The sequence below is a fragment of the Pelodiscus sinensis genome, chromosome 32 (genome assembly GCF_052426305.1).
Source record: "Pelodiscus sinensis isolate ZL-2025 chromosome 32, ASM5242630v1, whole genome shotgun sequence".
NCBI lineage: Eukaryota > Metazoa > Chordata > Testudines > Trionychidae > Pelodiscus > Pelodiscus sinensis.
The window spans coordinates 14,175,930-14,189,359 of NC_143083.1; the positions used below are offsets into that span (position 1 = coordinate 14,175,930).

The 13,430-nt window shown below is 38.8% G+C and overlaps 1 protein-coding gene across 9 annotated transcripts in view; it reads right to left on the reverse strand.

Moving 5' to 3' along the window:
* DAZAP1 (DAZ associated protein 1) overlaps positions 1–13,430 on the reverse strand; it is a 38,052-nt gene that overhangs the window by 4,357 nt on the left and 20,265 nt on the right. For 3 of the 9 annotated variants that reach the window (XM_075902689.2, XM_075902688.2, XM_075902692.2), the window contains exons 7-12: positions 8,563–8,645; positions 4,619–4,772; positions 3,180–3,209; positions 2,584–2,724; positions 1,543–1,725; positions 1,012–1,074 (exon numbers count right to left, since the gene is read on the reverse strand). In XM_075902689.2, the coding sequence (XP_075758804.1) occupies positions 1,012–1,074; positions 1,543–1,725; positions 2,584–2,724; positions 3,180–3,209; positions 4,619–4,772; positions 8,563–8,645 (654 nt within the window). Of the gene's footprint in view, positions 1–645; positions 669–1,011; positions 1,075–1,542; positions 1,726–2,583; positions 2,725–3,179; positions 3,210–4,618; positions 4,773–8,562; positions 8,646–13,430 lie in introns of those variants that run through there. The other 6 variants (XM_075902691.2, XM_075902690.2, XM_075902693.2 and 3 more) reach the window with 4 other exon arrangements.

Here is a 13,430-nt window from a genome sequence, read left to right on the forward strand (position 1 = left end):
TTTCGTGCATCAGTTTTTATTCTGTTCACTAAATGTTTCCCCTCATGCACAAGAGAGGCATGTTTCTGGGAGGACAAAAAAACCTTCCACCAAAGTCAAATTGGGGCAATTTTCAATCCCAGCTATTGTATCTAGGACACAAGCTTAAGAACATATCTAACCAAACCCACTATAACTCTAACATCCTCACCTTATGCATGTCAAGAACAAATGAAAGTCTGATCTCCTCCTATTAGGAAATCTTATACTTTGGATTTTCTGTAGTCCAAAAAATATCTGTTCAAAGAACTTTAAGAAATGGACATTTCACATTAGCAGCTTCCACAGGTATTTTACACAGAACTGGAAGAGCATGCATAAACACAGGGGGAAAGCGGGTAAAATGCAGGGACCATTCTTGAGTCTTAGGCTCATCTTGTGTAGTATGCTGCCTTCAGGAGTTAACAATGGCCAATAGTCAAAGAAGGCACAGCCACCCACCCAGTTAACTGGTCAATGCTCTCATGGAAAGCTTGGGTGCAAAGATAAAGTGAAAGAACTCCTTCCTTAGCTCCACAATTAGTCATCTTTACCAGTAGCACAAGAATTTGACTTATATTTTCATCTTGCTATAGCTTACCTAGTAATTGTTCTTTATCATGCAGCAGTGAGCTCCAGAGACTAAGTATCTGTTTTTGTTTTAAATTAGCTGAGTTAGTTTCAACAAGTCTTATGGAACAGGTACAAAATGAGCATGCAGGTCAGATTTTGCCATACTCTTTATTTTGGCTCAGTCAATTCCCTTGTTATGCTAAAGTAATTAGTTACTACTTCTAAGTACCACTATTCTCCATTCTGAGCTCCACCCTCTTATGCAAATCTCATCACTCAACCATTTTCAGTGCACTTTTCATAGTGCTGTGTGTCAATTCTAGTGCATCTTCCTTGAGGCAAGGTTGCCAAAATTCCCTTTGACTGATACCCTGTTAACCAAAGACAGTTCAACAGAAAAGGAAGAACTACTGAGCATACCTTGCAGTGTGAAATTGCTATTAGCCAGGCTGAGTAGGAATGGTGTCCCTAGCATCTGTTTGTCTGTAAATGGGTGACAGGAGAGGGATCATGTGATGATTACCTTTTTGGTTCTCTCCCTTTGGATCATCTGGCATTAGCCACTGTCAGCAGACAGGATACTGGGCTAGATGGATCTTTTGGTCTGACCCAGTATGGCCGTTCTTATGTGAGCTGAACAAAAAAGGGTTTAAATCTGAGCATTTGGGGGAATGCAAGTGGCGATCTATCCCACCACTGCAAAAATCTCTAGAGAGCCAGATAATGGGCAATACTTAAGGCAGGGTGGGAAAGAAACAATATTGTGATATCAGATTATGTTTTGGGGACCCTTTGGCACTCCCACCATTAGTACAAATGCTGTCAGCATTAATGCACTGCTTCTGGAAACTCTGATTTTTCACTAAATCATTATGAATAAAAGGAAAGAAGAACCTGTGGGCTGAGAGGAAAGGTTGCCACTCTGAGTGTATTTTATACACTGTTACTTACCAAACTGGCTATAAGGGAATTCTGGCTGAGCAGTTGGGGGTTTGCTCATGTCCTGAGTTGCCTGAGATGGTGGTGGTGGTGGCGGGAAAGCTAGTGGTGTTGCCCCAGGAGTAGCAGGTGGAGGGGGTACTCCAGGAGGGGCAAACTGGTCAGGTGGAGGAGGTGGAGCACCATATCCAAAACCTGATAAATAAGAGACAGAGCATAGAGTCTGTGACAAGAGACCAAAAGCACTTTGACTTTTCATCTGGCTTCAAAGTAATTTAACATTTTGTTGTTAAACCCTTTATAATGTGTCTATAGAAGAGATTATTTGTTGCCTGCAGCTGACCTAAAGGGACTGATTTAATCATTTTTACAGTTATCTTATTCACAACTAAAGACATTTAAGAGATGCCTCAGATACCAAAAGGCACATTGTGGGAGCAGGGAAAGGCATGGCGAGTGATCCCCCCAAATGCCTTTCATCCATCCAAATAACGTTGTCAAAAGCTTCAGGCTGAAAAATCTTGGGCAGGCTGCTTCCTCAAAGCACAAGAATTAGAACAGGTGTATAATGCTGGTCAAGAAACTCTGGATAATTAATGGAACCTTTCTTCCAGTTTTAACCCAATTGTGCACAGAAATTTCAAAGGAGCATAAAGTTAGGCATCCAAATCCCATTTACATTCCAAGAGAGTTTAGGATAGGCTAACATTTTCAAGGGAGCCTGTCTCTCTAGTAATACTGCATGTTGAAGACTAGTTTGAATCTCACTTCTTAAAAGGATAGGTCAAAAGTAAAATAAAACACGGACAAATGGAGAGGTTATAGTATTTCTGAATATCACTTGTATGGTCAGAATTGATGGATTAAAAAAACTAAAATCTGATTTCTGTTTACAGTACAGAAATATCTGAGTGGATCCACAGGTGGAACAAATGTGAAAGATTCCAGTGTTTTATGCCTTTCTGTGAATTCAAAGGCAGAACAGAAGTGAGTAAAACCCAATCTTACATTCAACAGCACATCACTGGTTCGAGACTCACGGAGGACACTTACTAAATGGTGGAGGGGTCCCATAGCCCTGTGGGAACCCTTGTGGAGGTGGGAATCCTCCTGGAGGTGTAGAAACTATGTATGAGGTAAAAGGTGGTGGCGGAGGTGGTGCTCCTCTTCCTGGAGGAGGTGGTCCATACCCACCTACAAAATCCAATACAGAGTTGTGAGAACAAGTGGCACTTCAACTAAACATAGCAAAAACAAGTCAAACTTAGTGCAAACCGTACAAAGAGTTGTTAGTGTTTTGGAAACAAACTCCGAAAAACCCTTATCCTGTCTCTGGATGCAGATTTTGGGATATGCTCAGAGAACTGACTGTAAATAACTCTACAGTTCTCTTTGTATTTAATTTCTTGATGGCCAGTATTGGCCATTATCAGCAAGGAGGTGTATTCTAACTCCCAACACTAAACAGAACTGTCAGCCCCTTGTTTTTTCCACTACAAACTCAGAGGTCAAGTTTTAAAACCAGATTAGAAGTACTACACTTGAGAAATTTACATCCGCCATATATTCTCACTGAAAATCAATTTGCATCTGCTCTAACAGTTGGCCTTACAATACACTAAACAATCAAACTTTTGTAAGCTACTTACCAATTGCCTGTCCAGTTGGTAGCCACATTCCTAAAACAATGAAACAGAAGGATAGTTTATCCACTTGCGTACCGGAACTGATCTATTAAAAACAGCATATAATGCAACTCTGAAAACTCAGTGTTTACATCAATTAAAGAGCTAATGCAAGAAGTGCTCAGGAGTCTCAAAACCCAAATTACACTCAACATTCAGAGCACATTCAAGCATTAAAAGACATTTCACAACATTGTTTAAGACGACTAAGGATTGCAAAGGCGAAGGCATAGATATGAGGTGTTTCAAATATAAAGCTAATAAGGTGTACCATTCAACTATTTGAAGTGCAACCTCATTTTATATTTACTTCAGTGTCAAATACATTCAACTTTCTACTTTCAGTTTTGCATTTAATCCCTCCCACAAACTAGTATAATGATACCTTTCCCTGCAAATAACCAAGATGAAAGTGATCTAGTTTCTCAATCTGAGGTTTGCAGAGTAGCAAATCCATGCAGACCATCAAAGTCACAGCTGCAGCTTTCAAGTTAATAAGCACCATGGGGAAACAGTAAGCCCTCCTCTGGGGGGCATAATGGACGAGGTGACACCACTCCCTTTCCCAATGGTAGTCACTTCTCAGATCTGAGAAAGGCAGGCTGTATATTCTGTTAGATGGCACTCAATCATGCCATCTAATTTCTTCAGGTTAACGAAACATTCTTTCGATGAATTCAACATGTTTGTGTTCCAAAATCTTGGGGTTTTTAATGGCATTCAAAACTAAAACAAAGGGCTCAATCAAGAAAAGTACATGCATGAAGTGCTCCCCTGCATCACCACTGGCAACTAACCACAGAGCTGCTTGTTACTTTTCCAAGCTACACTAAGTAATGAAATACTAAAAAGACACAAGACCGCTTGTTTTCATTTCATATTTCATCTGTAATTTCTCTTGAAACTCATTTCAGACATCTCATCTTTGAAAATCTATGTTCCATAAGTATATTTAATCAGGGTCCCATGCCACCCACATTCCCACAGTTGTGGCATCATGACAGTCTCCCCATGATACAAAACATGCTGATTTGGTATTTCCGCTCCCCACACAAGAACCAATGACAGCAAAACCCCCACTTAAACAGACCGGGGGATGTTGAAGAAACAGAATTTGTGCTAGCAAGACCCACTGATTTCTGCAGCATGCCACTAAAACCAAACAATGAGGGAAACAGATGTAGAGTACTCTGGACTGTCTTATGTCGCTGCATAGATGGCGTCACTCAACTTGGAAATGGCTGTGTCACTAGTGAGATGCTACCTTCTGAAAGAATAATGCAAGTTGTATGTGGTCTATAACAAAACCATGGGTAGTGGCAGACACTTTGGTTTTAGTTTTAAGGAAAGCAGGAACCACACCTGGGACTCTGGTGCTCTGAAGGCCCCAAAAGAAAATTTACCTTGAGGGCTATATCCTTGTTGCCAGGTAGGAGGGGGCTGACCTGCCCAGCCATTGGCAGCACTTGGCATGATCCGGCTTCCCCACTGGCTGGCACCTGGTGGCCCTGGAGTTTGGCTTTTACTATCACGAGGTTCTGCACGTTTTACCTCCACCTAAACAAACAGAATAGCCATTCAGGAGACGATGTAGGTTAGTACACCCCCCTTCCCTTCACACACACCCTTAATTACACTTAAGACTACACTTAGCACTTATGACTTATGTCTAAATACTTAATTATAAAACTAATTAGGCCAGTAATTTAAAAAATGTTTCTCAGGTACAATAGATGCAAGTCCTATATCAACATATTTTAAAGCAAAACATGTCCTACAAACCATTTCTGTTGCATTATATTAATTAGTGATTTGCTTGCTTATCTTAAAGCAGCAGTACCCTCTTACAATGAATGGCTCTTCGCTAAAAATTTATAGGCCCAAACTTAACAGCCTTTAGAATATTTTTGAATGTTCACTGTGACATTTAAAAAGAAAAACATTTTTAGTAAAGATCTTTCCACAAGCAAAGAGTCTGCTCTGAAAAAGGATACTAATGCTTTAACATTCAAGAATGATTGGGGTTCATTTGGAAGTTACAAGTTTAAACCCACCCCATGTACCTGCAATTTCAGCTCTGTTCATACCTGAGAAACACACATTTGTTTGTTTGGGTTTTTTACTTAGGTTTTATTTAAAAGTCTAATGGAAGATAAAGACTTACCTTCCCCAGGCTAACGCTTAAAGAATCTCATAACTCAAACAATGTCAGAGGGAATGGATGTGATAAGAGAATCTTACATTACATCTAACAAAAAAGTAAACAAACATGCAAGTAATAAAAATGGACAATTGAGTCAATAAGAAGCAAATCTTCATACTGTGTTAAGTCAGTGACAAAAACCTTCCTGTTTTAAAAAGTGTTAATAAGACTTAGTGCTTAACTTATTTCATTTAAAGATTAAATGTCTTAGGGCCCCAAATGCCTCTGACCTACTTAATAAGCTCCACATTCAACATAAACCTCTCCCAAAATTTTTTTAAAAAGCCAGTTTCTGATTAAGAGAGACTCAGCATGCATGTATGCTGAATTAAAAAGTCTTTTTTATTTTATGATTAATGTTAATGGGTGCCAGAGTACAAAGAAAATAAATCTCAGTCACTAATGGGCCTGAGTAGTATAGAAAATAAAGTATTCAGAATTCTTCCTGATCTGTCTTCAAACCATTCATGTTAGAGAACAAACAGGAAATTGGCACAGCACAAGGACAAAGGCCTCCCTCCTTCCCTTCTTCTGAAGATGCCCCAAGGACATTATACATGAGAGTAACCAAACCTCTGTCAGCTGAAGGCCCTGCTACAGAGGAACCAAGGGAATTTCTCAAAGAACTCAAATTAATGAGTCTGAACTCATTTTCCTGAGGGGAATTCAGTTGTTGCTTACAAAAGCAAAGTCCTGATTGTGATTTTAAATTTTTACTTTTAGTAACAGCACACAGATGCAGATTCACGTCAGCAATGCATTTTTAATTATAAAAAGGAGTATTTTGAAATCTTGAAGCATTTATTAATAATCAATGACAGGGTGGAGCCAATGTTACATTTATCTAAATGGCAGAATTTCACTAACCTGCAAACTGGTATTTGGAAGTGAGAGACTCCTAAACTGGAGATTGGGACAACCTACTGCAAACCAACTTTACGATCACGATGAGAATTCCAGACCTGCTTATGGCCAAAGCTATAAACATTCACAAGAGGCAGAATTGCCTAGGTTTCTTTCATACAACCAGGGAGAATATTGCATATATTTGTGCACATTTTAGACCCAGAAAATCATTTAATCTCTGATACTGAGCCTGTTCAGGAACCACAATATAACAGAGGCCTAATGTGGCACTAGGAATGAGTAGCAACTGATTGAAAAACTTCAAGGATTGTTCACGTAAAAGATGGTGACACTTTAGACTTACAGGGGGCTCTCCACAGACTTGCAGTACCATACAAAAATAACTGTGGCATTCCTTGGCTCTTCACCTTGAAATCTGTGATTGAATTTACCATATTTTCCGGCGTATAAGGCGACTGGGCGTATAAGACGACCCCCTAATTTTCTAGTTAAAACATAGGTTTTGGCCTATATTCGCCGTATAAGACTACACCCCCTTCCGAGGCAACACCATTTAATAACATCAGATTTGATTTAAATAATTTTAATTAAAATGGGTTTGACTTACCGGTACTTAAAATCCTTCAAAATACTGTAGCTTCGGCTACATACAGAATGTCCCTGTGCTGATACTGTATGTACCGCGCTGAGCCAATCCCGGCAAGCGGTGTATTCTATTAATGCATACAAAGCCTGCTCGGATTGGCTGAGTCAGAGAGGCGTACTATTACAACCTTTGCCAATCCGAGCAGGCTTTGTATGCATTAATAGAATACACCACTTGCCGGGATTGGCTCAGTGCGGTACATACAGTATCAGCACAGGGACGTTCTGTATGTAGCCGAAGCTACAGTATGTTTATACCCGGTGTATAAGACGACCCCCGATTTTTGGGGGATATTTTTTAGTATAAAAAGTCTTATACGCCGGAAAATACGGTATGTAGTTCTTCCAAAGTTTAAAGGAATTTCAGTGAAAAGGCAATGGATGCACAAAGGGTACCACAAATAATCAATCCTCTGATTCTGCATGGACACATAACTTTATTCATGTGAGTAGCTGCATTGATTCAAATGAGATTACTCAACCATTCACAGTAAGAAAGTTATACATGATCCCCCTTCCAAGTCAAAAGTGTATTCATGTAGACTAATCATTTGTATTAATTGATAAACCATTCTTTTGCTTAATGTACCTGTGGTTGCAGTGTATAGAAATAATAGGACATTAACTCTTTAAATAGTTAAAAACAATGACTTTTTAAAGCACCATATAAAGCTGCAATATATTCAATTTTACCAGATTTTCCTCTGCTTCATTTTCAACTTCCTCTTTAGAAGCTGTGATGTTCATAATATAAACTAAGATTTAGGAATTTCTCTCAGGAACTACTTCATTTTACTTTTACATTTTCCATGGGTGAATTTTAATGTTCACAGTTGATTAATACAATCAAAAGAAGTAGAAAGACAGAATCCCTCACCTATCAAACCTCCTTGTGCTGACAACACAGTATGAAGATGAAACAACCAGAGGTCACTTAACTGCCTTGTGGTTAAATACTATATAGAATATGTGGGTTTGTATCAAAGTTTCACAGTAAGTGACCCAATTTTTAAAAAACCAATCCTTCACGATGTTTTATGGTCCTTTTTTTGTTGTTTAAAGTTTAGGATTATAAAGGCAGATTCCCTCAAAGTACCTCAAAATTTGAATATTAAATTTACATCTGAAGGAGAGGTATGTTAAACCGAGCCTTAGCCAGCTCAGAGATTTCACTGGGATCTCGATTTACAAACATATGAGAATTACAACTCTCTCATATACCTGCTGCTGAAAAAGGAAAACCTTGAACAGTCATCTAGCAGTGCATAAATCAGGTCTATTCATATAGTCAGTTAATTCAGATATAAATTCTGTTCAAATGGAGCAGCTGAATGGTCAAAGGCTCATCTGAAATGTTTAAATAACTTACACAAACCCCCAGGCCTTCAAGGTCTGTTTACTTCCCATAGGGTAGGCAAGTTTAGGAGAGGTTTCCCTCATATCCATTAGCTTATGCAAACTCAAGGGACTTTCCCCATCATCATGGACAAAGCCCTGAATTTGTATTTTCCTTCAACCTTTCAGGATCTCTCCTGCTTAAATCAAAATTACTGATTCTATTTCACCAGTGAAATTGCCAATTGCCCAAGACTTGGTTTTGTCTTAAGGTAAAATAAAACTACAACTACACACTTTTTTGCCCATGATGTCGTGAAAATGCATGTTGACAGCCTGGTCCACTGATTGTTCGTCCTCGAAAGTAATAAATCCAAAACCTAGCCAACGACGAAGAGTGAATCAAGGTAGCAGGGTGTTGTGACACAAAACAGGATGATGAACAGTATTAGGGGCGGACCAAGGGTTCAAGCAGGGGCTTCAGATAACCAAGACATGTGTTACGAAGTTCTCAAAAAAAGTCAGTCTTCTGAGTAAACTGAAGTGTGTACTTTTTATATTATAAGTTATCAGGCAATTAATGCCTCAACTTTGTTTCATACATGCAACATTACAAACCAAAACAATTAAATCATTGTTTAGTTTCTTGTATCTAATCCATCCACTAAAAGGGTGGAGAGAAACACTAGCACAATCCTAAAAGTTACTGTACCACATCGTCTAAAAACAATGTTTGTGGAACAGCAGGTTAAAATAAGGCAGCTTTGCTCTTATCCTCGATCCAAAATATTCCTAGGATTAAGAACCTATATAAAACCTACACTTATCACAGTTACCAACTCTGCAAAATAATCCCCCTCCAATTATTGTGTTTGTGTGGGTGGATGGGTGTGGTGTTATTTTCTTTCTTGGGAAACAGTACAAATTTAAAGGAAATAATTTTTGAAATGTAGCTGATAAAGCATGAGAATTTTTACCACTCCATGGATGAATGATAAGCTTCAGAAACTAATAGCCTAGGTCAGAGATTCTCAAACTTTGTACATCTTAATAGCAAGAGCACTTAATGGACATCACCCCTTCCAATCATAACTCTCCTGTGCCAAATATAGCAGTTGCCTACACAAACTAAACATATATAGCTGTTTAAAATAACACATTTTGCCTTAAAAAATACTTACGTCACCTGCACGTCATTTCACTTCTGCCTAATCTTTCTGTTGCTAGCTCTTCCCCTTGGTGCTTAGTTCCCCTCTTTTTCAAGCTCAGTATAAGCTCCCCAGTAGCCCTTTTCCCTGCACATCCCTACCATTGGTACTCTTGGTTCCTGAGGGTGACTCATTTCCTCTTATCTATAGCAGCAACTCCTAATGGAGCAACTCCACTTGGTTCTCCTAGCATCCAGTTGCTTTTATAGGTAGCTAGGTTCCAATGCCCATAGAAGCAGCTGGAAAGGAGACTGCACCTGCATCATGTGATCTAGGAGCTCTCTGCAGTCACAGTTTGAGAACCACTGCGCTTAGGCTGTAGCTGCTGACACTGCCTAGAAAGTGGCAAAGTAGTGGTTAATTTCACAGAGCATTAAGGCTGAGTCATGCCATCAACCACTCACTGCTGGTGGAATAACCAAATCCCAGGAAAGGTAAGAACACATGCAGTATATAACAGTTTTGCCATTCTTTAAATTAGCTAAGGGGTACAGCGGTAAAATTAGAAAGAAAAAAAAACAAGGTGCGGCATCAAAAGCATATGGAATATGGATGCATTTCTGCTTTTCTGAAACCCAAGATTTCCCCCTTGGTTTGCATTTTGCTTTGCAGCTAGTGCTGACAGCAGCCATATATTGCTCTAAAGCGTTAAACAGAAATACAGTATCTATAACAGTTAGTGTCTCTCTAAGCTTATCCAACTGGATTGGGTAAGCCCAAAGAGGCCTATTGTAGAGAAGTTTATATATAAATACACAAAGATACAGGCCAAAATAGATTCCAGCAGGTCAAGTTCTGCTGTCAGCAACAAGAGCAAAAGACATTACTAAAATAAAATTAAAATAAAAAAGGAAAAAAACTTTTAGCATTTCCCACACACAAGAAAGTGGTAGTATAAACGAAGTTTTGTTGGTCTATGATGAAAGCAGCCTCAAAACTGAAAGCAGCATTTCATCAATATATTTGTCTGAAGTTAACTGGAATTCTCAGCAGCACTAGAGTCGAGAGGGGACACATTCAAATCTGTGTTACTATAAAACTGGTTTAATATTACAGCTTTCCATTTCAAAAGATGAGGAAAAAAACCACAGGATTCCCATCCAACTACTGAGATGGTCCATTAAAGTTTGTTTGCAGAAAACTGAGCAAAGGCAACAGGCAGATGCCATGAAAAGTCTCTAGGAAACAAGGATAATTTTTTAAAGACCCAAACACCATACCATAAAAAGGGTATTTAAGAAATGAGAATATTACAGATAACAGAATTCCAGGAGCAGAGGGGAACTGTCAACATTTTAAAAGGGTAAAAAACAATACATATAGCTATTGGAAGACTTGCTCTAACTTTTCTGAAGGCAGGATTTTACTGCTGGACTAGACATAGACTAACACAATATGTTTCAGTAAGAACCTGTGAGCTACTGAAAAGTTGTTTGTTTAGTTAATGAAACAGCATGAAAACAGAAAGTCATGACAAACCAAGAAGATTATTTCTTTTAGGAAGTAATGTTGGCTGTGTTTTTATTTTACTTGAAATTTACAAAAGGCTCTGGACAAAGCACTACACAAAAAGCCATGCCAGGAGTAGTTATGGGATGTGGAAAGGATCGGATTGTGTGTGTGAAGTGAAGGACCAGACCTGAGGAGTGAAGACCAAGGATGTTACCAAGCGGGTAATTGGCTAATCATGTACAATTGGTCAATAAGGGGAAACGCTCTGCCTTGGCTTGCACCAGATCCTGGAGCTACCCCTGCTGAGGCTCTGCAGGCAGCCCGGCTCCTACCACATTTAAATTGCAGAGCCAAAGCAGGGGTAGTTCTTGGAGCTGGCATGAGTCCCGGCTTACGCTGGCTCGGGGACCGTTATGGCTCTGCCTCCCAGTACCTCACCCCACAGAAATGGTACTGGGGGAAAATCGGCTTTTAAGCTGGCTCCCCTGAGCACCAGCTCCTGCTTACTCCTCCTCCTCCTCCTCCTCCCCCCTTGCTGCCTCTTATATAGAGGCAGCAGGGGAGAAGGAGGGAGAGAGAGTTGTCAAGTGCACTTGCATCCCTAGTGAAAGCCCAGGGCCAGAATCTCAGAAGGCAATATAGCTACTATGATTTAAATCAGCTGGAGATCTGGCCCTCAGTGTTCATGTAGTAAGCAGTTGGACATCAAGGAGACAGTAGCAGATTGCCATAGGGGAGAGTAACAGGGCCAATGTTAATCTCCCTCAATGACTTGGTAAAATGGCATGTACTGAGGAATTTGTACAAAATGTGAGACAAGGCAAAATTCAGAATAACGTAGATAGAAAAGAATATGAGCAGATAGGTGAGCTCCTGCAATTTAATGCACAGAAATAGAAGATAAATCAAAAGAACAAGAGTATAAGCACAACAGCATTTTACATAACAAAATACCAAGCAGGAGAAAATTTTTCTTGGATGTACAAACAGGACTGAATACAAACTCTGAGGAAATTTTCCTAGCATTCCGAGGAATTAATGAGGCCATGTTTGGAAACTCTGCGCAGTTACCATGTTATGAAGAGGATGTAGAAATGGAGAACAAAAACACCAAAGCAAGCCAATGACAGTGACAGGACTAAGGGATTTCAGTCATTAAGTTAGAGAAATCAAAAAGAATTGTGGGGTACAATTACTCCCCTCAAATGGAGGGATTTTCAGGGTTTCATCCCAGAGAATGATGCCTTAAAGTTTTGCTTTACCTTGTAACAGAGTGGATTGGGAGCCTATTAATTTTTTAGTGCAGCTTTAGCAGCAGAGCCATCAATCCAAACCAGCCGTGCATGATATTTTAGTCCTTTTATGCTCTGTTTGTAAGACGGGGATAAATATTTCAAAGATACAGATGATGCAATAATTTCTTTACATTTTGGTTTCAAAACTCCAGGAAAGTTTTAATCGGGTGTTTATCTTGGTCTCCACTGCTTCTGCTATTTAAAATAAGCTGCTCTACAGCATTTATTAACTGGATACATTTGTTTTCTAAGTAAGGAGAATTGATCAGTTGCGAAACTGTATTATCAGGACAAAAACAAAACAAATATATTGAAACTTCGTTTACACTCCAATAAAGACAAAGCCCGCCCCTCCTCTGACTGTGGAACTGGCCTGTACCTCTGTGATAATTTATCACCTAGAGAGAAGAAATCTAAAGAGATATCGTTAATCACAGTTAAACAATTCACAGAGAGAAAAAGAAAAAAAGAACTTACTTAACACTGTACTTACTATGAAACACTTAAATATGCCACTAAGGATGTATGTCTAAATTAAAAATAAAACTAAGACTTGACTTAGCTTAATAAATATGAAGTGAATATATTTCTTAATAATGGAGTCAGAGGAGAAATGAAAGTTCAGATGGCAAACTATTCTCTAGCATGTCTCACATGCTACAAGGTGATCAGTGTGCTTAAAGTCATGTACTTTTACAATTGCCTCTATAAGAGTAAACAAATAGATGATCAATGCAATGAAAGGTGGATGACATGAAAATTACTCCATATTTTGACCAAAGGTTACAGACTTCCTCATATAGCCTATCAAATATTAACTGCCTTCTTTTTAAGATACAAAAAATATGCAGGAACTATATGTCCCCATTCAAACACAAACAACTTCTTAAAGGTAATTTTATGTAATTTAAGAAAACTTTTTTCTTGAATTTCAAGTGAAGACACTTAATCAAAACAAAAGTACAAATGGATGGATCTGATTCCAATACCATGTTTAGAGATAATTTGAACCGCAAATAACAAAAATGAATACAACGCACCTGTAGACTTTAACATACCTTTACGTTAAACAAGGGAAAAATCTGAGGCAAATTAAAATACTATTGAAAAAATTTCAATCAAACCACACGTTCAACTCAGATGTTCAATACTGTTCATATTCAAATAAAAAGAATCAGCAAAAAATGAACATGTAACACCTGACTTCAAA